This window comes from Panthera tigris, chromosome B3 (genome assembly GCF_018350195.1).
Source record: "Panthera tigris isolate Pti1 chromosome B3, P.tigris_Pti1_mat1.1, whole genome shotgun sequence".
NCBI lineage: Eukaryota > Metazoa > Chordata > Mammalia > Carnivora > Felidae > Panthera > Panthera tigris.
Genome location: NC_056665.1, coordinates 54236422 through 54259585, shown reverse-complemented (window position 1 = coordinate 54259585; position 23164 = coordinate 54236422). Strand labels below are relative to the sequence as shown.

Sequence of the window (23164 nt, the reverse complement as noted above, 5' to 3'; positions counted from 1 at the left end):
ACTCTTTAGATTTTTTTCTTTCTGGCTTCCCCTCTGAATTAGGTTTTTTTTTTTGTTGTTTGCTTTGTTTTTGTTTTGTTTTGTTTTGTTTTGTTTTTTAATCCTCTCTAAAAATGCTTATCTTCTCTAATAAGCTGTAGCTTAGAAAAAAATTAGGAAAAAAATTAGAAAAAAAATCTTAAGCCTTTTCACTTTCACATCTAGCCAAGAAAAGCAACTTATATTTATATTACACTTAATTGGGGACTATTCAGACAGAAGGACAAAAACAACAAATGTGTCCCAAGCCACTCCAAATAGTTCCCTTGGTGTCCTTACATCCTGGAATTTTTCCCAGCAAGCTGCCGAGTTCCGGGAAGCATTTCTTTTGATTCTTTCTGGCTGATCCCCTTGTAGTGAAGAGGACCAGTTAGGAAGTGGAACATTACTGGAATGAACCACCTCGATGCCAAACATAGCTCTTCTCGGCAAATATGATAGAACACAAATACTCAACACATACTTGGTAGCAATGCTTAAAATTATTTCTATCCCATTTACTCATTCCTCTTGCTATGCCCATTTCCTCAACTTCTAGGCCCAATGGATGTTGAGGCTAAGACATAAGGATAGGAGTTGGAGAAGTCAAGGATCATTTCGAATCTGGCTAATTTTGAGAATGAGTACAAGGAGAAAAGTTAGGGAGATGCTATGTCTTCTGGGGTGGGACTGATAATGTGGTTGAGTTTTACAATGATACTGAGTTTAAAGTGACGGCAGTTTTCCACATCTTGTTCCTAAATTCAGCATGCATAAATCACATGTGATCTAAATCCACAATGAAATTCTAGTTGTGCTAGATGTGTAGGATTAACAGAATTGTTTGTTAACAATAGAAAATAATTTTGCATAGCATTACAGTATTTCAGAAAATATGAGATGTTTAAAAATGTGGTGAAAATGTGTTTTCACTTTCTTTAGTATTTAATATTTACAGTGTTCCCAGTGATAAAGAGAAAGATCTATAGGTGTCACTTGAAGTATCCTCACATGTGCTCCCTTATTACTGCTTCCTTCTTTAATCTATAGTCTACAAGCACATGCTAGAATTTAATCATTTTCTATGCTCTCATCAGAACATTGAGGTCTTCAAAAGATGTAGCAAATCATAAGCAGGTCTTAAGTTTTACTAGTGGCAATGATATTATAAAACATGCATTGAAGCATAATTATTATTTACACTTAGTGTCTTCCTCTATTGATAAAGTGGAATCACTGAACTCTATGAATGTATTGTGGAAATGAGAATTCTTTGGTTTGATGTGGATAGAGAGTTCCTCAGTTCTCTTTCCTTATCATTGTTTTTCATTTTGAATTTGCTTATTATTATGACTTCCTAGATTCATGAAATAATGAAAGATAATGGCAATGTGTTTTATCCAGTAGCTTTTCAATCGTATTATTATCAACTACTTATGAAAGCTTAATTTTCAATCGTATTATTATCAACTACTTATGAAAGCTTAATTGTGACCAAAATCTTGATAATTATTTCATTTGTTGATGCCAGTAGTTGTTGTAAATGAGGTTTTTGACTACTCTTCATCTGCCTTTTAGTAAAATCGGGGTATATAATGAAATAGTTTATTGAATTTTTAATAACACCAAACAATTCAATTCACAAGTCATTGTTTACATCTACAGACAGAAAGCTATTTTTCCTATCCTGACTCTAAGAAAGAAAATAAAAATTACGCTATTAAAAACCAAATGATTTGTTCGTCTGACATTTTAGAATGAAATAAATTATTCAATTTTAACTTTTGGAGTTATGAAATCAGGGCTGTTTTCCTTGTGTCCTCAAATTACAATTTATACATTCTGACAACGCTTCAAAAATACTTTAAAAGATTAATATCCATTCCTTTGCACTTTCTTCATAGACCTGAGTTTATATGAACAGCCCAAGAACTCTCAACTGGATAACCTCTTGTCAGCGCTAAGCATAGCATGCTGGGAAAAAGGCCTGTATGCAGCATACATGTGACACAGATAACAAATATTAGCTAGGCTGCATTAATCCTGACGAAGTGGGTATTGACTTTATTCTCCAGATAGGAAAATTGAAGTGAAAAGAATAAATAAGAGGATGAAGCAAAGGCATGGAATAAGAAATCAGATTTTCCTTTAACTGAGTGAATATTTTGGAAAACAGCTTTTAGAGACTTGACATAACGCATATAATTTTCACTTGTAACCTTCTTTGCGTATTATTAGGCACAGGGAAGCGAGTGTCTCATGGTTACACCTTCATGTTCAAAGTATAATTAACAGCAGTTATTTAAAGAGGTCTGCTAAACTTTTAATTCCTACATTGTTTTAAAATTTTTCTTGAGATTTTACTGCATTTATATGAGTCATTAAAATATAGCATTGGAGGAAAAGATGTATAATAAAAGAAAATAGTAGGTTAACATTCTTGTGGTAACTGTATGTGTTGTAGAAACAATTTCAACAAAGATTAAAAATCAGAAAGGTATAAAGTTATAAAATATCATATAAGCAAGATTCATAATTGGGTTTTAAATAGTCTTTCATGTATCAAAAAACTCACTATCACTTTAAAATATTTAATCTTTTTTAGGGCAGTAGTTCTGTTACCATCATTTACAATTGCTTTCATTGATTTTTGTTAAATTCCAGAGATTTTCTGTTAGCAATAATTTTTAAGATAAAGTTTAAGAGAAAAGTAAAGATTATTAGTTTATTATACATTTTAATGGTATGTAACGATTAAGAGCCACTGTCTGGGTTCAAATTTCCCTTCTGCCACTTACTAGCTGAGAGAATCTGGGCAAATTATATAACTTCTCTGTGCTTGGGCTTCTCGATCTGTAAAATGGGAATAACTACAGTACTTGCCTCATAGCCTTGGTGACAAGTAGATGAGTTAATGCATTGGAGCCTTGGAATAATGCTTTATTATGTGGTATGAGATCAATAAACATTAGCTGATATCATGATGATTATTATGATAGTAAGTTAGAGATGTAATTGTGGGGAAGAAAAAGCTAAATCCTTTGAATCCAGATATCTTTTTCTACAAAATAAAAAATAAATAGTTTAAACTTCCCATGTTTAATAAGGACTACCCTTGTATTTGTATGTGTAATATGGGTAGGTGGTCTCAGGCTGAGTAAACACGCACATTAATGATTTTAATAACTTCCAATGGAAAAAGAAATAAGAACAAATTGTCATTCTTGGATGATCTGCAAAGCTGAGTGAATAACTGACTTATCTTTCTGTGATTCCTTGCAGATATCATGGAAATCAGGACAGTGGCAGTTGGAATTGTGGCAATCAAAGGAGTGGAAAGTGAATACTATCTTGCAATGAATAAGGAAGGAAAACTCTATGCAAAGGTATTGATAATTGATAGCTTACACTTAATTTTTCAAACTTATTTTTGTCAAAAACATCTTGCCTTTCTGGAAAGTAAAAATGGAACTAATTTTTCTTCAGTCATATAATTTAATGATTTCATTAAAATACTTCATATTCAAGCATTGAGGAAAAAAAACATTTTCTGCAGGACCTTGGACAAATTGCTTAAGCTCTCTGGGCTTTGGTGTCTTCATTTGTAAAATGAGTTACGTTAACCAACCTCTCAGGATACTGCCAGCTCTGAAATTCCATGTGCGTTTTAGATACTTAAAACCTAAAATTTCCATCTGTCAGTAGTATTAAAGCTCTTTTTGTTAAGGTTCACCCAATCTGCACATTGCTGACATGAAAATTCTTGGGAAAAAAAATTCAGAAGTTTGTTTATCAACATCAGTCTCACAATCGTGGCCTTTGAACTGTGAGCATTCACATTGTTCCCACTTTATTACAATATGAAACATGTAACAGTTCATCCCACCATAATAAAATATAATTGAGTTTCCTTTGTATTCCCATAGTCCAGCACAATACCTGGCACAGGCTAATTACATAATAATCTCGGTTTAATTGAATGAATGAACAAATGAATGAATGGTTGGATGGATGAACAAATTAATTTAAATTCCATCACCATTGCAGGCAGTGTAGTAACAAATGAAGAAAAGTTGTGAAATATGTCCTTCAGCTGAGGGAGGGAGACACTCTGCTAATTATATCAAATTCTCAGCAGTTAGGGAATGAGTGATTTGGGAATGATATTTGGTAATATCAGAGCTGCTCATTAGGGGGAAACAGCTCCTCATACAAAGAATTGTAAAAACTGACTGCCAAAAAAAAGTTAGATATTTGAAAATGTGTTGCATAACTAAATATGTATCATTTTATCTTTTTAAAAAATTTTAAGATGCCTATTTTTTTTGCAAATATGCTAATCTATATCTAACAAACTGCATTAGGCCAGCTCAAAAAAAAAAGTCATATATGATTTAATTCTACTAAAGATTACTGCTTACTCTTTGTTTAATTGAGTACCTCTAAAAATCATTTGGATAATGTTGTTTATTATTTTAACAGAAAGAATGCAATGAAGATTGCAACTTCAAAGAATTAATTCTGGAAAACCATTACAATACATATGCATCAGCTAAATGGACACACAGCGGAGGAGAAATGTTTGTTGCTTTAAATCAAAAAGGGGTTCCTGTAAGGGGGAAGAAAACAAAGAAAGAACAAAAAACAGCCCACTTTCTTCCTATGGCAATAACATAATCATATATGGTATAAAAGAAACCAGTTCCAGCAGGGAGATTTCTTTAAGTGGACTGTTTTCTTTCTTTTCTTTTTTTCTTTTCTTTTCTTCTTTTTTTTTTTTAAGTAACCAAGAAAGGCTGGAAAACTACTGAAAAACTGATCAAGCTGGACTTGCGCATGTATGTTTATTTTAAGAGACTGCATTAAAGAAAGATTTGAAAAATATACACAAAATCAGATTTAGTAACTAAAAGTTGTAAAAAATTGTAAAGCTGGTTGTACAATCATGATGTTAGTAATAGTAATGTTTTTTCTTAAATTAATTTACCCTTAAGAGTATGTTAGATTTGATTATCTGATAATGATTATTTAAATATTCCTATCTGCTTATAAAATGGCTGCTATAATAATAATAATGCAGATGATGTTATATAAGATATGTCAGACGTAAAGGCTGCTGGAATGATTTGTCAGATAATCAAGCCAACACTAACTATGGAAGATGAGCAGTATCTGAAAGACTTTTTAGTGGCAATTGTAAGCCACTTAAATTCTAATAAGAAAAGAAAGAATATTCTTAAAAATTCTATTATGGAATGGAGTCAAATAAGTAGTTTTACAAAAGTATAGTATTAGAATATGCTTGTACCTATTAACAAGAAGAAAATTCCTAATGCTGCTCGTATGGAAAGGGTATTGCTAAAAGGATGTTTTCAAAAATCTTGTATATAAAATAGCAATAATGATGATAATACTGTATTTCATCTCACTTGCCACAAAAATAACATTTTATAATCCCTAAAAGTAAAACTGAGAAACCTTTAAGTTTTGTTTCAAGTAATATAATCTATCTTTTGTATAATTCATATTTGGGAATATGACTTTTAATAATGTTCTTCCCACCAATAATCATGCTTTTTCTCTGTGGTTACAGCATTAAACTCTATTTTAAGTTGTATTTGAACTTTATTGTTTTGTTATTTAAGTTTATGTTATTTATAAAAAAAAACCTTAATAAGCTGTATCTGTTTCATATGCTATTAATTCTAAAGCAATAACAAAACCATCTGGCTCAACTACAAGGTTCCCCTCCCTCCCCCCATGACCAATATCAAGTTCAGTACACAGTACTTGGGCCAGCAAATCCTGGATGGCAGACAAAAATGACAGCCTGCAGCAATTCTTACAATAGATGTCTCACAGGGAACAATACAAAAATGTAAAATATGTTTTGCCACATACTGTTGTCAATTACATTGGATGATATAAGTAAAATCACTGCAGATAAAAGGACTTAAAATTGTTAGTTAGAATATATTTGAGTTCATGAGTAGAAAAGTGCCATATTTTTAAAATATGCGTATTAGAGTTAGTAATTTTTCTAATCTAGAAATTTCTGCCATTCAAAATATTGCCACATTGGAAGTTGTTTTCCTTTTAGATGGCAAGAGCACAAAATAGAATATACAGTTAGGGATTTGAGGACCTGAATATCATGAAGGCTTGAGGTCAGGCTACAGAGAATAGGCTTATCAGAAAGATAAATTCTACTTCATACTTCTTCAGTTGGCAGATTTGGGTAGCATTTTATGTGTTCACCAAAGGAGGTCAACATTTATCTAAATTAAACTATTGGAATTTTAATCATTGTGATTTTAATTTCAAAATATTTCTCATCAAATTCCTTTATTTTATATAAATATTATCTACTACTACATTAATAGGCAAAAGTTACACAAAAAGGCTAAAGCCGACAGGAACAGATTCATTTGATCTTCTTATGGCTCATCTATACGACCAGGTGACAGGAAACTAGAAAGAATTGTCTTTCCTCAGCTGGGGGCCATTTATGAATGATATTCTGAACTCTTATCTGATTCAAGGGCCTTGCTAGCCTAGATTCCTCTCCTAGATCAGCTTTCTGTGGCTGGAGTCTTGTGAAAATACTGAGGGCAGAGGAAAACCTATATTTCTCATATTTGTTTCCTTAGTGCTTAACAGAGCATCTATCCATAATCAGTTTTTTATATGCATTCATTCAATGTTTGAATATTAAAGAAAATTCAGAATGGGACTAATCTTACTTGATTTTTAAAATTAGGGCAAACATGATGATATAGAAATTTGAACAGAAATAGTGTATATACATACAAGACATGAACTATGTTAGGACCAAATACTCTTTGTCTATGGATTTATAGTTATAATCAAATCACACAGCAATGCTGAATTAAACAAACCAAATTTAGTGGTAAAGCCAATCTGGTAGTGTTTTTAGAAACACTTTTTAAAAAAATATAATTTATTGTCAAATTGGCTTCCATACAACATCCAGGGCTCATCCCAACAAGTGCCCTCCTCAATGTCCATCACCCACTTTCCCTTCTCCCCTACCCCCCCCAATAAACCCTCAGTCTGTTCTCTGTATTTAAGAGTCTCTTATGGTTTGCCTTCCTCCCTCTTTAGAAACACTTTTAATTCATTGTTTATACTCTCCTTTTTTTATCATGCAAATTTTAGAAAATAAAATCTGTACTAATTATATACATTTAGAATTCTAGAAGCTTAAAACTCCAAGAGGGCTTAGTCCCTTGTATTCACTTGCAGATCAGGAAACTGAGATTGTGATACATCCAAAGTAGCTGGTTAGGTACAGAGCTGTCACAAAAGTCCAGGTCACTTAGCATATGCTTCCCAGTCTTAGATTATTAGCTAGTGGTCTCCTTCTTTAAAAAATTTCTATTGAGATGTTATCTTTATGTTTGCATGCAAATGCAACTTATGTTTTGGCAATTCACTTCATACAGAATAATTAGTCCATGCTGTGATGATGTGATTCAAAAGGAGGAAAGAAATGATGAAATTTCCAATCCTGTTTCCTATTCTACTCTTACATGTATTTATTTACAAATGGAGAGCAGTTATAAACAGAGTAACCTTTTAAAAAAATGTTCTTTTAAGGAGAAAATTGGTTAAATACATAAGTTTCCAAGAACAAGGAAGGAAAAAATTAAATGAAAGAATATGAAATGTTAACAAAAGAAATAATAAAAAGATACTTTCAATGCAATTAATAAACTAAAATATTTTATGTAAAAAAAAAGCCATACTATAAATTATCAGCCTTCAAGTTGACTATAAATTGATCTAATGATAAAAGAGAAGAGATACTGGAGATAAATTCTTAGTTTCTATCTCTTAGAGTTTGCTCCTCTGGTTATCTAGAGTGACAAAAAACATACAGATGACCTACATGACCAGCTGTAGTAAAGCGATTCTATAACCACAAATAAACAAAATCCATGTGTCTCAAAATTTTCTACTGAAATACCAATAGTAGTAGAAGTAGAGAAAGAGAGTCTAAGGAATAATGCAAAGGTAGCACACACAAAGTTTCTTGAAAATCTTTTTTCTCTTAAAACTCATGTGCTTTTGCATTTTAATCCATAATACTTTTGTGTTTGCTCTAATATAAAATTCACATGAGTAAGCAAAAGTGATGCATCAGAAAGATGTACAAGGTTTATCATGCAGCTTCATTTACACCACTACCTTAATGCCATATGCTTGGGCATGAGTAAGACACAAGAGATCCCATACCTTTCATTATCCAACTTTATGCACAGATGGCACATGGCTACAGGAAACCAAAACTTCATCTAACGTTCACTATGAATAAGAGTGGTATTAAAAATATTAACGACCAGTATGAGTGGTTACTGGTCAATTAGAATATGTCACTGATCTATCAGAATAGACAGGCCACTGTGACTGACTTGTGGGTACCAGATGATTATCAGCCATGATCATTTCTATGCTCACTCTAAAACAGTTTTCAGAGAATATCTATTAATTGGTGTCTATGGTTCGAGTTATTCATGTGCATCTTACTATGAAATAGTTCATTAAAACTCATAACTGTTTCAGCATTGTTGTCAGGCTACTCTTTATCCTACTTCTATATTTATTCAACAAAGCTGCTGCTTCCAATGAGGCTGGTGTTCCTTCAGGCCCACATGTGTTCCCACTCATCCTCTAACTTTGAATAGTTTATTAAGAAAATTCACTTTCTCTCCAGTTGAGGAGACATGACAAGAAGCAAGAAATAATAAAGTCCTGGTCTCTTACCCAAATCCCTGTATTTACTCTCCCCTGAGAAGATGCCTCTCATATTTTCCTTTTACTTCCTGATAATTATGTGGTTCCAGTTTCCAAATCATCATCACTGAACTTATGAGAACCTATGCAAATTTATTTTCTTTAACATCATCAGAACTTTTGAAATATCATCAGAACAATTTTGAAATATCATCAGAAAAAATGAAATATGAGATGAATAGCAACATTTAGCTTGAAGATGGCAGGACTTTCTCTTGAAAAATACAGCCACATGTTAGTTATATATTGTTATATGACAAATTATCATAAAACTTAGTGGCTTAAAACAGCAAATATTTATTATCTCATAATTTATGTAGTCAGGAACCTGGACATGGTTTAGCTAGGTGTCTCTAGGTAGAGTCTCTCAGAAAGCTACAATCAAGGTGTTCACCAGAACTGTGGACGCATCTCAAAGCTCAATTTAGAGAGGGATCCACCTTAGGTCCTTGAAGAGGACCTTAGGTCCTCACTGGTTGTTGGCTCAAAACATCACTTCCTCACCACATAAGCCTTTTCACAGCACTATCTAAAACATGGCAGTTTGTTTCCCACAAAGGAATCAGAGAGTGAGTGAGTGCCCAAAATGGAAGCCACAGTATTTTTATATATAACCTAATCTTGAAAATGATTTCAAGATTTTCTACCTATACAAGGGAAAGGAATTACACAAAGGCATAAGTACCAAAAAGCAGGGATCATTGGAGGCCATCTTTTTTCTTTTTTTTTTTGTTTTTTAACGTTTATTTATTTTTGAGACAGAGAGAGACAGAGCATGAACAGAGGAGGGCCAGAGAGAGAGGGAGACACAGAATCTGAAACAGGCTCCAGGCTGTGAGCTGTCAGCACAGAGCCCAACATGGGGCTTGAACTCACAGACCGCGAGATCATGACCTGAGCCAAAGTCGGAGGCTTCACCAACTGAGCTACCCAGGCACCCCGTCATTGGAGGCCATCTTAAAGGCTGCCTAACACAAATAATAAATGGGATGTTTTTAAGGTTCCTGCCACAAGACAGGATTCATTAGGGCCTAATAAGAGTATTTCATGGCTTTCCTTGGTGAGCTATTCAGCAGAGAAAGATGAAGCAGGTATATTCTCTGAGGCAACACTTTTGATACTTCCGTGAGGGATATTGTATGGTCCATTCGTACAAGGATAATTGAGAAAAGGCTGGAACCACATAATTAATTTGAATTGCTCCTCCTTAGAATTCCTAATATAGCTCGAAAACTAACAATATCACTTTACCTCTATATGAAGGAAATGACTAAGCCCTCAGACTCAACCTGAAGATAATCCTCCCCTTCACTTCTCTACCTCAAGAGAGTAAGATCATATACGTGGTTGAAATTTCTTGAGCTACAGTGAGTTTTATCGTAGAAGGTGGAGGCAATCAGTCATAAGCTGCCTGTGAGGATAAGACCTAAAAATACTTGAAAAACAATCGATTTTAATGCTAAATGCATATTGGAATCACCTGGGATTTTTTTTTTAATTTTTTTTTTACATTTTATTTATTTTTGAGAGAGAGAGAGAGAGAGAGAGACAGAGCACAAGTGGGGGAGGGGCAGAGAGAGAGAGGGAGACAGAATCTGAAGCAGGCTCCAGGCTCTGAGCTGTCAGCACAGAGCCCAACGTGGGGCTCGAACCCACGAACCGTGAGATCATGACCTGAGCCGAAGTCAGTTGCTTAACTGACTGAGCCACCCAGGCGCCCCTTTTTTTTTTTTTTTTTTTTTTTTTTTTTTTAAATAATGAGGCCTAGGCCCAGCCCAGGCCAATTGCAACAGTATTTCTGGGTTGGGGCACAGGCAAGGGTATTTTTAAAGCTCCTCCGAAGATTCTAATAGACCTATGCATTTGAGAACCAATTAGCTAAATGGGGTGGTGGGGGTGAGGGTGGGGGTGAGGGTGGGGGTGGGGAAGGAAACCCCTTCAGGAACTATACCGGATCTTTATCTTTGTTGCTTCCTGAAACACTCTGAAAAGCCTTATGTTGCTTCCCATCTAATTCTCTATTTTTCAATATGATTTCAAAGTCTGCAGTACTTCTTGGATCCCTGGTTTCCCTAGATGCTTCTATATTTTTGCTATTCACACTGAAGCTAAAAGGAAATGCAAACACTGGAAAGACAGCTACAACTGTTTTTGCTTTGGACCGATTATGGAGTATAAAGCGCACAAAGGGCACCCCAACATACACCATAGTCCTTTTTCAAACAGAGCAGCCACAGTGATTCTGTTCTCTTATATTTTAGATCATGCAATTCCTCTGTTCAAAACTGCAATTGTTTTCCATATTATTCAGGATAGAAATCAAAGTTTTTAGAGTTGCCTATGGAGTGGCAATGGAAAAAGTGAGTGATTGAAAACTTAAGATGTTAAATTAGGTATGGGCAAGACAACAGGAAAAAATAATAACAATCTACAATTATGCACTCAGACTGCTCGGCAAATATCATTGAATTCTCAGTCCATTTTAAAGAAACTCAAACTGGACACTGTTGACAGTATTTAATGGGTATGATAATTATTAGAATCATGCTCAGAGGAAAGCCCATAGCCTCACATAAAAACTGATAAATGAATGCACATTGTTATGTTTGAAGTAAACAAAATATTGAAGGTGTGCATATATCAATTTAACAAAATTTTCCTATTAATCAACCAATTCATGGATCTCACAGGCCGTCTACTTTTACTCTTCCTTATTTAACTGATCTATTGTTGGTTATTTTGGTTGTTTCAAACTTTTCACTAACGTAAATATGAATTTCTTGGTATATACTTCTTTATAATTCTGATTATTTTCTTAATATGATTATAGGAAATAAAATTATTATATTAAAAAATCCTTTAAAAATGCAAATTGAGAGACACCTGGGTGGCTCAGTCAGTTTGGCTCAGGTCATGATCTCAAGGTCCGTGGGTTCGAGCCCCGTGTAGGGCTCTGTGCTGACAGCTCAAAGCCTGGAGCCTGTTTCAGATTCTGTGTCTCCTCTCTCTGCCCCTTCCCCGCTCGCACTCTATCTCTCTCTCAAATATAAATAAACGTTAAAAAAATAAAATGCAAATTGAAAAACATTTTCAGAAAGCTTTTTCCAAATATATATTCTGACCAACAGTGCATGAGAGAAGATAAATGTTCTCTTTAATATTTACACTCAAAATATAGTCAGCTTTTATTCTTGTCTCTACTTCCCTTTAACCTATCACCAAAACCCAACTAACTTATTTTTCAACATCTTTAGATTCACCTCTTTCAAAACCATGTTTTATTCACGCCAGTGACTAAATCCCTCAGTTGTATTCAAATTCTTGTTATTCATTTCACCTTAGCTTGGCATTTCCATGTCACTCAATAAAGTATGTTAATGTGCTTCATAATACAATGAGGACCCACTGTTTTTTTATGCTCTCCAGCACCTCTGACCACTACCACCAAACAGCAAACCAACATATCTAGGGGAGGCATTTGCCAGTCACCCTAGGGCAGACCATGGAAGATTATCTTAAAAGCTAATTTAGTAATTAGAAAATTGCTTGGCAAGCATGGCATCAAAGCAAAGGAACCAAAAATGGTTTTGAAAGATACATTATCCAAATTATCATAAAATCTAATTCACAATGATCAAATCTGAATACTTCTGTAAAAACACAGCCAGTTTCCGAATCTTTAGGCTGCGTCTATTTTGTGCCACATGTTGTTTTCCTCACTTTTGTTCATATAGTCTTTCTCCACACAGTATGAAATGCAACCAATAACAATACAATAATACAATTTATTAAATTACTACCATATTGGGAGCTTATATCTCTGGCCATCTTATTAGTGTTTTGGGGCTTCCTCTCTCTTCAGCCATGAAAATTTCTTGGTTTTCTTTCAATATTGTATAATGAAAAACATAATGCCAAGATTTTACTGGCTTAATTCTCAGGAAACTATTTTATTTCCAAGTTGTTTTTTTTTTTAATTTTTTTATTGTCCATAGGCATTCTGAGAGTAAAGAGGTAGCAAATTGACAGAGGTACAAATTAAAGTTCAAGTAGCTAATCCATTGGGCTATTACTATTTCTGTAACATGTCATGGGACATGGCATTTGCTAAATATCAACTATTACTTGTCTATAGAGGAACTACTATGTTTCTTTTCTTTTTTTTATCTTCCCAAGCACTAAGTACAATGATGCACACATAATTACTTAAAAGTTACATGTTGACTGAATATAAGGGTTTTTTTGGTGAATATAGTTTAAACTACAGTTTATAAAAATTCATGAATATGTTAGTTTTTTAACTGTGAAGTCCAGATAAGAGAAAAATTGGGCTTAAAAACTAGGAGAGAGGTATAAAAATAGCATTTCAAAAATGATCTTCATCTGAGTATAAAAGGTTATATGGTGTTCTACCACAATAAGAGAGGTGAACATTAAAACTTTAGTCTTGTAAATAATCTAACAATACACTGGTTAAGGGCAGCTGGCTTGTAAATACCGAGTCATTCCAGATACTGAAATTCTATAACTGCTTACATTCCAGTCCTAAAAAGGGAGATAATGCTTTTCTGTTTGGAAGGCAAATTTTAACTATCTGTTGTCTATTTCATTAAAAACAAAAACAGAACATTTTGTTAGTTTAAAACTTTAAAGAAAAGTTAAGCCCACATGAAAATAAGCATCTCAAATGCTCAAGAGGAAATTATGGTTTAAATATGTTTTGCAGGGGCGTCTGGGTGGCTCGGTCAGTTAAGCATGTGACTCTTGATTTCATCTGAGGTCATGATCTCACGGTTTTGTGGGACTGAGCCCCACATCAGGTCAGCCTGGGCCCTGCTTGGGATTCTCTCTCTCCCTCTCTCTCTGCCCCTCCCGCCCTCTCAAGATAAATAAATACATTTTTAAAAAGCTAAATAAATATGTTTTGGATTAGAAGCAGCAATTCTGAGATAGCATTATACATAAAGCATAGGTTATCGTATTTATTAAAAGTCATATAAATGCATACATGGGTATATATACACTCATGTTTTACCCCATTTCTGCCCTTCACCCGCCTTAGCATTCCTCCAGCACACAGATTAACATATTTATACACACAAGATACACACACACACACACACACACACACACACACACACGACTATAAAGGGGGAAGAGCTCTAAAATAATATATCTAAGCCACCAGTCTCTATTGCTAATTCTACCTCAATAGTAAACAACCGTTTTGGAAGATTATTCAGCACCTAAAGATATAAGTAATAGAGTAATAAAATGTTAGAGAAGGGGAATAGAGAAATCATATATTCTAATCACGTCATTTTTTTTTCAGGTGGAAACGTAAGGCCCAGAAAAGTTACATTACATAATCAAGAAATTCAAGTCTTTTATGTGAAAGGTAAATACATGAGAGCTGAAGAACCATTAGTAACTGTAGAAATCTCCAAACAAAACATGCTTATGACCTAGTAAATAAATTATCCGAGTCTTTTGTTTACGGGGTTCCGCACAGTGATTACTAAGTCCAGCTTGGAGAGAAGCAATACAGAAACTATAAAACTGCAACCAGGATACAGTAGCTCTCAAATGCCATGGGGCAAGCCCCTTTGCAGTGATTTCCTGTAAGGCAGTGGCCATCAAGCTTTTTGGTCTCAGGGCGCTTTTATACTCTTAAGAATAATCGAAGACACCAAAGAACTTTTGTTTATAAGGATTTTGTATCTATCAGCATTTCTTACAACAGATATTAAAACTGAGAAATCTTGAACACTAGTTCATTAATAAACCCATTTCACGTTAATATAAATAGCATCTTTTTAGAAAAGATAACTATTTTATTTTTTAAGTTTTTACTTAAATTTCAATTGTTAACATACAGTGTAACATTAGTTTCAGGTGTATAAAATATGGTGATTCAACACTTCTATACATCACCCGATATGGGGCTCGAACTCATGAACCAAGTGATCATGACCTGAAACGAAGTTGGACGCTTAACTGACTGAGCCAGCCAGGTGCCCCTAAAACCACATTTTAAAAATCCATGCATTGGTCATTTGCAAAATATTGATTCAGTGAGTTATGCAGATATTCTAGATGTTGACACATTTCTTTATATGATATAAAAAAATCACATTTGTTAACACCACTGACTCATTAGGCAGTCTTTAAGCATCGGAAAACTGTCAAGATCATGGTGATTGATATATGCAAGTTCTCCCAAATTTTTCTTTGATACTCAAATTGTATTATCTCAAATTGTATTATAGGCCACAGCATAAGCATTCCATACATAAGGATTACTACACTATTATTTAACTTAATTCCTGTAGTAGAGACACTTATCTGTCCTTCAAAATGCATAGATCCACCTTCTATAGTACAATGCTGTTACTATGTAGCAGCTTCCTAGTCAGAGTGTTTTTGTTTTGTTTTGTTTTGGTTTTGTTTTGTTTTGTTTTAATTTGCCAACCCTCATTACATCTATATATAGCCATGGCTTATTCTCAACAATAGTATCTGATTGGAAGTGATGTGGGTGACTTCCAAGCCAAAACTTTTTAAAATTGAGGTATAAGTGACATTACATATTAGTTTCAAGTGTACAATGTAATGATTTGATATTTTTATATATTGCAAAATGATCACCACAATAAGTCTGGTTAATATCCATCACCACATATGTCACATTTTTTTTCTTGCAATGAGAACTTTCAAGAGCCATTCTTCTACCTAGTTTCAAATATGTAATAGAGCATTATTAACCAAATTGCCATGTTGCACATTACATTCCCATGACATACTCATTTAAAAAAATTTGTATGATGTTCATTAATTTTTAAGAGACAGAGAGAGAGAGAGACAGAGTGTGAGTGGGGGAGGGGCAGAGAGAGAGTGAGATACAGAATCCGAAGCAGGCTCCAGGCTCTGAGCTGTCAGCACAGAGCCCAACGCGGGGCTCGAACTCACAAACTGAGATCATGACCTGCGCCAAAGTCGGATGCTTAACTGACTCAGCCACCCAGGCACCCCAACATATTCATTTTATAACTGGAAATTTATATAACGTTAGTCGAGACTTTTAAAATTGTGTGCCTACTCCTCCTATATTCTCCTGATGCAGATTAATTCTTTTTTTTTAAATTTTTTTTAACGTTTATTTATTTTTGAGATAGAGAGAGGCAGAGCATGAACAGGGGAGGGGCAGAGAGAGAGGGAGACACAGAATCCGAAACAGGCTCCAGGCTCCGAGTTGTCAGCACAGAGCCCGACACGGGGCTCGAACTCACGGGCTGTGAGATCATGACCTGAGCCGAAGTCGGACGCTTAACCGACCAAGCCACCCAGGCCCCCCCTGATGCAGATTAATTCTAATGACTGTGCAGCTGTATAGGCTGGTGACCCCAGAAGATGAAAGTGGCCTGGATCTCTGAGATCTTCCTCTCTATGTGGAAGAGAGGTACTCATTGACCACTAACTGATATAAAAATTCAAGAAGATAGCTTTAAAAGCAGGCTAGGGCCCTAGGAAAATATAAGAGCCTCAAAGTTCAAATAAACACATAGATTTGAACAAAGTTCTACCTTAAACATATCTCCTGATAGTCACAATCTAAGCAGAAGTTTACAGAAAAAAACTACTTTGTAAAAAAAAAGAACAAAATAAACCCCTTTTAAGAAATTCTTGACTTTTTGAAAATACAACTGCCTTTTAGTTCCCCTGCCAAAAACATTGGTGCATAACAAGAGTATTAGAAGTTCCAACCCTTTGCTGTCATTGTATTTCTGGACCACTTTGGCCCCAGAATGTGGCTTTCTGATTCCCCAAACCATTGCTTGCTATTTCTAGAGAAATCCATATACAAAATGTGGAAACAAGTGAATTCCGCACCCTCCCCCCAGTCTTGCTCCCTTTCTGCCCCTTCTACTATCATATCTCCCTGCTTCCTTCTTACCTATTAAAATTTGATCCCAGGAAAGGATCTAAAAACTCATTCATATTAGTCATGAAGGATTAAGGCTATGGCAACTCTTATAAGTTACAACCCTTATCTTATGATGACAATTTTAAGCCTTAATGTACTCATAAGCTTGAAAAATTAAATGGCTGAGAGGAAGCATGTGAGGTGGCTAAGAGTTCAGAGTCTAGGCAAGAATTTCCTGGAAATGAATTCATATTCCACTACTTATCAGTTTTGTGACCTTGCATAAGTTATTACTTAATTTCTTATGTTTTAGTTTTCTCACTTTATAGGTGATAATAAAAGTGACCAGCCACATAAGAATATTACTAATAAGGCTCTACAAAGTTAACACATGTTATCAAGTACATACTTCAAATGGAAGATTTACACAAGTTTAAGATAAAGTATTAAATTTTAATTTTGAGCAGCATATGAAAGGAAACACTCATTAAGTCTCTAACCTACCCTACCAGACTTAGGTCTCATCCAGAAACAGAAGAATCAAGTCATGTTTTAGAGTCAAATATAACAAGTATTTTTCAAATATTTAGGGGCTAGTAAAATATATGATACATTTTATCAAGATTTCCTATTATTAAAATCAAGTGTGTTTGAAATAAATATTTATTTGTATTTCAAATGAAAATAATTATTAGAAATACAGTAAACAAGCTCTTTCAAGCATTGTAATTCACTACCTAGAATCTTCATTAAAATTTTTTTAAATGTTTATTTATTTTGGGGAGAGAGAGACAGAGACAAATCTGAAGCAGGCTCCAGGCTCTCCGAGCTGTCAGCTCAGAGCACAACATGGTCAAAAGTACTGGTAAAAAAAGCTTCTGCACAGAGAAGCAATCAGCAAAACTAAAAGGCAACCAACAGAATGGGAGAAAATATTTGCAAATGTCATATCAGATAAAGGGTTAGTATCCAAAATCTATAAAGAACTTATCAAACTCAACACCCAAAAACCAAATCATCCAGTGAAGAAATGGGCAAAAGACATGAATAGACACGTCTCCAAAGAAGACATCCAGATGGCCGACTGACACATGAAAAAATGCTCAACATCACTCATCATCAGGGAAATACAAATCAAAACCACAATGAGATACCACCTCACACCTGTCAGAATGGCTAACATTAACTCAGGCAACAACAGATGTTGGCGAGGATGCAGAGAAAGACAATCTCTTTTGCACTGCTGGTGTGAATGCAAGCTGGTGCAGCCACTCTGGAAAACAGTATGGAGGTTCCTCAAAAAACTAAAAATTGAACTACCCTATGACCCAGCAATTGCACTACCAGGCATTTATCCACGGGATATAGGTGTGCTGTTTTGAAGGGACACATGCACCCCACATGTTTATAGCAGCACTATCAACAATAGCCGAAGTATGTAAAGAGCCCAAATGTCCATCGATGGATGAATGGATAAAGATGTGGTATATATATATGATGGAGTATTACTTGGCAATCAAAAAGAATGAAATCTTGCCATTTGCAACTACGTGGATGGAACTGGAAGGTATTATGCTAAGCGAAATTAGTCAGAAAAAGACAAATATATGACTTCACTCATATGAGGGCTTTAAGAGACAAAACAGATGAACATAAGGGAAGGGAAGCAAAAATAATATAAAAACAGGGAGGGGGACAAAACATAAGAGACTCTTAAATATGGAGAACAAACAGAGGGTTAGTGGAGGGGTTGTGGGAGAGGGGGATGGGGTAAATGGGTAAGGGGCATTAAGGAATCCACTCCTGAAATCATTGTTGCACTATACGCTAACTAACTTGGATGTAAATTAAAAAAATTAACTAAATAAAAAAATTTACCAATATATTGGTAAAAAAAATTAATACCTATTGATTATTTTAAACTATTGAATGTTGATTATTGCTAGATTTTTGAAATGTAAAAGAATTTCATCTATTTTATTGAACTAAAGAACATAAAAAAATATGTATTATAGAAAGAACGGATGCCCACAAATTTAAGTAAGCCGTTACATTTAGAGAGGGGAAGACAAATTTAGAAATAGTACAAAAAAAACCCCATAAATAAAAGGCTTGTAAAGCAAATATGGAAAAAATATAAATATTTATTACATGTGGGAAATATTTTTTACTTTTCTGCATGCTTGAATAAAATATAATAATAAAAACACATCTAAAAGGAGACTTCTACATAAGGTGGTGGGATAAACACAGCTACTTTAGTCTTTCTCCCAACCCTTAAGTTAAAGAACCATGAAGCATAAATAGGAAAGTCTGCATCCATCATCACCAGAACATAGTTAGATAAATTGGTTTTATATCTGAAGCCTATGAAATAGGACCAAATTTTTAAAAGTCTTTGATAATTAATATACTTTATCACACGATGCGAAAGTACACAGGAGGAGGTCTTGACAGATCTACACTCCCAGTGGCAAACACTTACTTAGAAAAGCACAAGCTGCATTGAAATGAGATGTTTTGGTGGGAAACTAATGAGAAGACTTACGCAGTCACTTCTACCTCTACAGTTCAGGAATACCTGGTGGCTGGGTAAGCTCCTGAAAGGGCTAAGGCATAATATAAAAAACAGTGGTCTTTCCAGGGACTTGATTTTTTGCTTCCAGCCTAACTTCCAGGGCCCTGTCAGTTTTTGCTGCCTAACAGAACACTGTTCTTGGCTTATACCACATTTACCAAATGAACAACTTCTAGTAGACTTTTTCTTTCTTTCTTTTTTTTTTTTCCATTGATCCTTATATGTAATCGGTTTTTATACTGCAGCAGTTAGTCTTTTATAGCATACCATGTGAAAGCCTTTCTCTAGATATTTTATTTCCTCAGTGTTAAGAGGATACTCTCCAATGGTAGACTGAAGCTTTTTGGTTAAATATCTGAAACAGGGGGCACCTGGGTGGCTCAGTCGGTTAAGCGTCCGACTTCAGCTCAGGTCACGATCTAGCGGTCTGTGAGTTCGAGCCCCGTGTGGGGCTCTGGGCTGATGGCTCAGAGCCTGGAGCCTGCTTCCGATTCTGTGTCTCCCTCTCTCTCTGCCCCTCCCCCGTTCATGCTCTGTCTCTGTCTCAAAAATAAATAAATGTTAAAAAAAAAATTAAAAAAAAAATAAATATCTGAAACAGAAGCACTTTCCCTCCCTCTTCAGTCTGGCCATGTAAGTTTCTGTCTCACTTGAAATATTTGGCTAGGACCTTTACTAGGTCTGTGATGGAGCTTTGGGAAATCCAAGAATTATAACTAAATTTATCATTAGGAAAAATCTATGAAAACTTTCATTCATATCAAGACACATTCCACTGACATTTTTCAATTTTAAAGACAAATGTAAAAATTTTGGAAACATCTAAACAGAAATGTAAAACAAAATTTCATAAATTAATTGTAAAGAAAAAAATAGTTGACTTTAGACTTCTCTACTAGACTAAATAATAGAAGACAATAAAGCAACATATAAAGTTTTAAGGGAAAATGTGACTTGAAAATTTGATATTTAAGTTGTAAAATAGTATTTAAATAAAATATTTAATTTATATCGGTCTGACTTTCCCAAAGATAAAAATTACAAATTCTTAAACATATTTTTTAAAAACACAGCCATTTGTAGGTACCAGAAAATGACCAACAACAGCAGGTAGAAATTGGAGGGGAGTTGAACCCTATAAGAGGGAGCTGCTAAGTGGATGAAATTTGTGTTCATGCAGTTGCTTAAACAACTTTTTGTCTGATGGTACTACTTAGTCATCATGGCATGTAAGTGGATGGAATTCACTTATAAAGTAGAAATATTATTGGTTTAAGGAGTCAGAGGATAGTGTTTGGGACATCCAGAAGATTGAAAAATGAAGGAGTTTTAGAAATCCTACAAAGAAAGGGGCTGCAGAAGAGGAAACCCAAAATCTGAATACTGTAAGTTTTCTCCAAACCCTTAGCTGGTGTCTCAATTACTCACACATGTGGTGGGAAGAGGGAGCTCTAGATGGATGGGTGGAAAGGAATAGGTGGATGATTTAAAGTTCTAGGTGGGGATCACAGACCGACCATCACAGAACACATAACATTTGGACTTTGAATACAGCCAAAGTAACTTACTTGAACAAAAATTAACATTTGTTGGTGGAAATTAACAGAATTCAGAAAATCCTCAAAGCACATTTAAAATTCCAAGATTACATAAAAAGTTACTAGACATGAAGTGAAACAAGAAATTATGATTCATAGTCAAGAAAAAGATAGTGAGAGAAATCAATCTCAAAGTTATCCAAAAGTTTGAATTACCAGATAAGAACTTAAAGCAACTATTTTTAATATGTTTGAGGATGTAAAAGAAAATATCGTCATAATAAAGGAAGAGAATCTCAGAATAGAAATGGAAACTATTTTAAAAAGGGAAAAATGGAAATTCTCAAGTGAAAAGTACAATATAGGAAATGAAATATTCATTTATTGGGATAAGAGATCATATACCATAGGAAAAAGCATGTGAATGTAAAATGAAAAATATAGAAATTATGAAATCTATAAAACAAGATTGAAAAAAACCCACAACAAAGTCCCAATAAACTGTGGATAACATTAAGTAATATAGTACATGCTAAAATTGGGAATCCCAGAGGAAAGAAATAGAACAAATTTGAAAACATAATGGCAAAAATTCCCCAAATTTGGTGAAAAACATCAAACCATGAGTTTAAGAAACTTAATGAGCCCAAGCAGGATGAACACAAAGGGAAATAATACAAATGAGAACACAATGGAACAATATCTTACTAACAGACAAAAAACAAAAAATGAACTCAGAATTCTATACCCTGCAAAAATGTCCTTTAAAAATAAAGGCAAAATGAACATTATTTTAAGATAAATAAACAAGGAAATTCATTGTTAGCAGAATTGAACTATGAGAGATAACACCATGAGGAAACCTCAAATTTAAGGCAAGGAATGAAGTTCCAGGAATGATAAATATATGAATAAAAATAGAAGACTATTTTTAGGTCTTCTTTTAATTCTTTTTTTTTTTTTTTAATGTTTATTTATTTTGAGAGAGAGAGAGGGAGAGTGAGTAGGGTAAGTACAGAGAAAGAGACACAGAATCCAAAAGCAGGCTCTGTGCTGTCAGCTTCTGTTTGTTGGTTGGTTGGTTTGTTTTAATTTTTTTAATGTTTATTTACTTTTGAGAGAGAGAGAGAGAGACAGAGTGTGAGTGGGGGAGGGGCAGAGAGAGAGAGGGAGACACAGAATCCAAAGCAGGCTCTTGGCTCTGAGCTGTCAGCATGAAGTCCAACGCAGGGCTCAAACAAGATCATGACCTGAGCTGAAGTCTAACACTGAACTGACTGAGCCACCCAGGGACCCCAGTCTTCTTTTAATTCTTTAAAAAAATATATAATTTCTTCCACTTCTAACTATTATAGAGTAACAAGGACTGGATTTACTCTTCTTTCTTAAACAACTAAAAATTTGGGCAAAGTCTATGAAACAATGGTTTTCGTGTGTTAGACAATAGATAGCACAGGCCAGTAATCCTCAAGAAAAGAGAAACAAACAAGGGAGCCCTTCAATTGTCTCCTCCCGACACTGTAAGGAGTTAGAATCCAAACAGAATCCACTAGTCTCACTGAGTTGAGAAAATAAAATTTAGCATTCTGGAAGGCCAAGGCAAGCTAAAGTTCATAGGTCAGCATAATTTGGAGGAGACAGATTCACACAGAGAGCATTCTGAAGATCTTCAGAGGATTACCCTTGAATCTTTGCCTGAGGTTGGTAAAGAGCTACCCAAGGGAAAGAGCAGGCAGAACATTCTTGGGGCTCACACACAGCTCATGTTCTAGACAGTCAGATGGGAAACCTCCTACACACAGACCAAGGGTAGAATACTTAGAAGGGTATTGCTTCAGCAGGGGAAGCAAGTTAGTCCTAGACAAAAGACTTCTCTGGTTCCACTTAATGAAGCTTAAAAGCAAAGCTCAAATGGATCAAAATATTTCTAAGTAACTGGATTACATCCAAGAAAAAAAAAACCTCAAAAATATTTAAATAAAATTTCACACAAAACAACTAAGTTTATTTAAGAATGAACTGGTAAATTGAATAGCCCTACATCTATTGGAGACTGAATTTGTTGTCAAAAACTTTCCCACACAAAAAAATTCTAGGCTTGGGTGGCTTCACTGGAGAATTCTACCAAATACTGAAAGAAGAATAAATATCAGTTTTATACTAACTCTTTTAGAAAAGAGAAGAGGTAAAAAAAAAAAAAAGAAAGAAAAGAGAAGAGGAGGGAACATTATACTTATTACTAAAATGAGACAGGATAGTATAGGAAAATAAAACAAAATTTTAGCAAAT

General features: G+C 34.6%; 2 protein-coding genes across 8 annotated transcripts in view; one reads left to right on the top strand and one right to left on the bottom strand.

The window, feature by feature from the left end:
- FGF7 (fibroblast growth factor 7) overlaps positions 1-5827 on the top strand; it is a 57663-nt gene extending 51836 nt beyond the window's left edge. The window contains exons 3-4 of one of the 2 annotated variants that reach the window (XM_007081828.3): positions 3301-3404; positions 4501-5827. In XM_007081828.3, coding sequence (XP_007081890.1) covers positions 3301-3404; positions 4501-4695 — 299 coding nt within the window. In that variant the 3' untranslated portion in view covers positions 4696-5827. The remainder of the gene's footprint in view (positions 1-3300; positions 3405-4500) is intronic. The other variant, XM_007081829.3, reaches the window with a different exon arrangement.
- FAM227B (family with sequence similarity 227 member B) overlaps positions 1-23164 on the bottom strand; it is a 213586-nt gene that overhangs the window by 131769 nt on the left and 58653 nt on the right. The gene's annotated exons all lie outside the window — the stretch shown is intronic.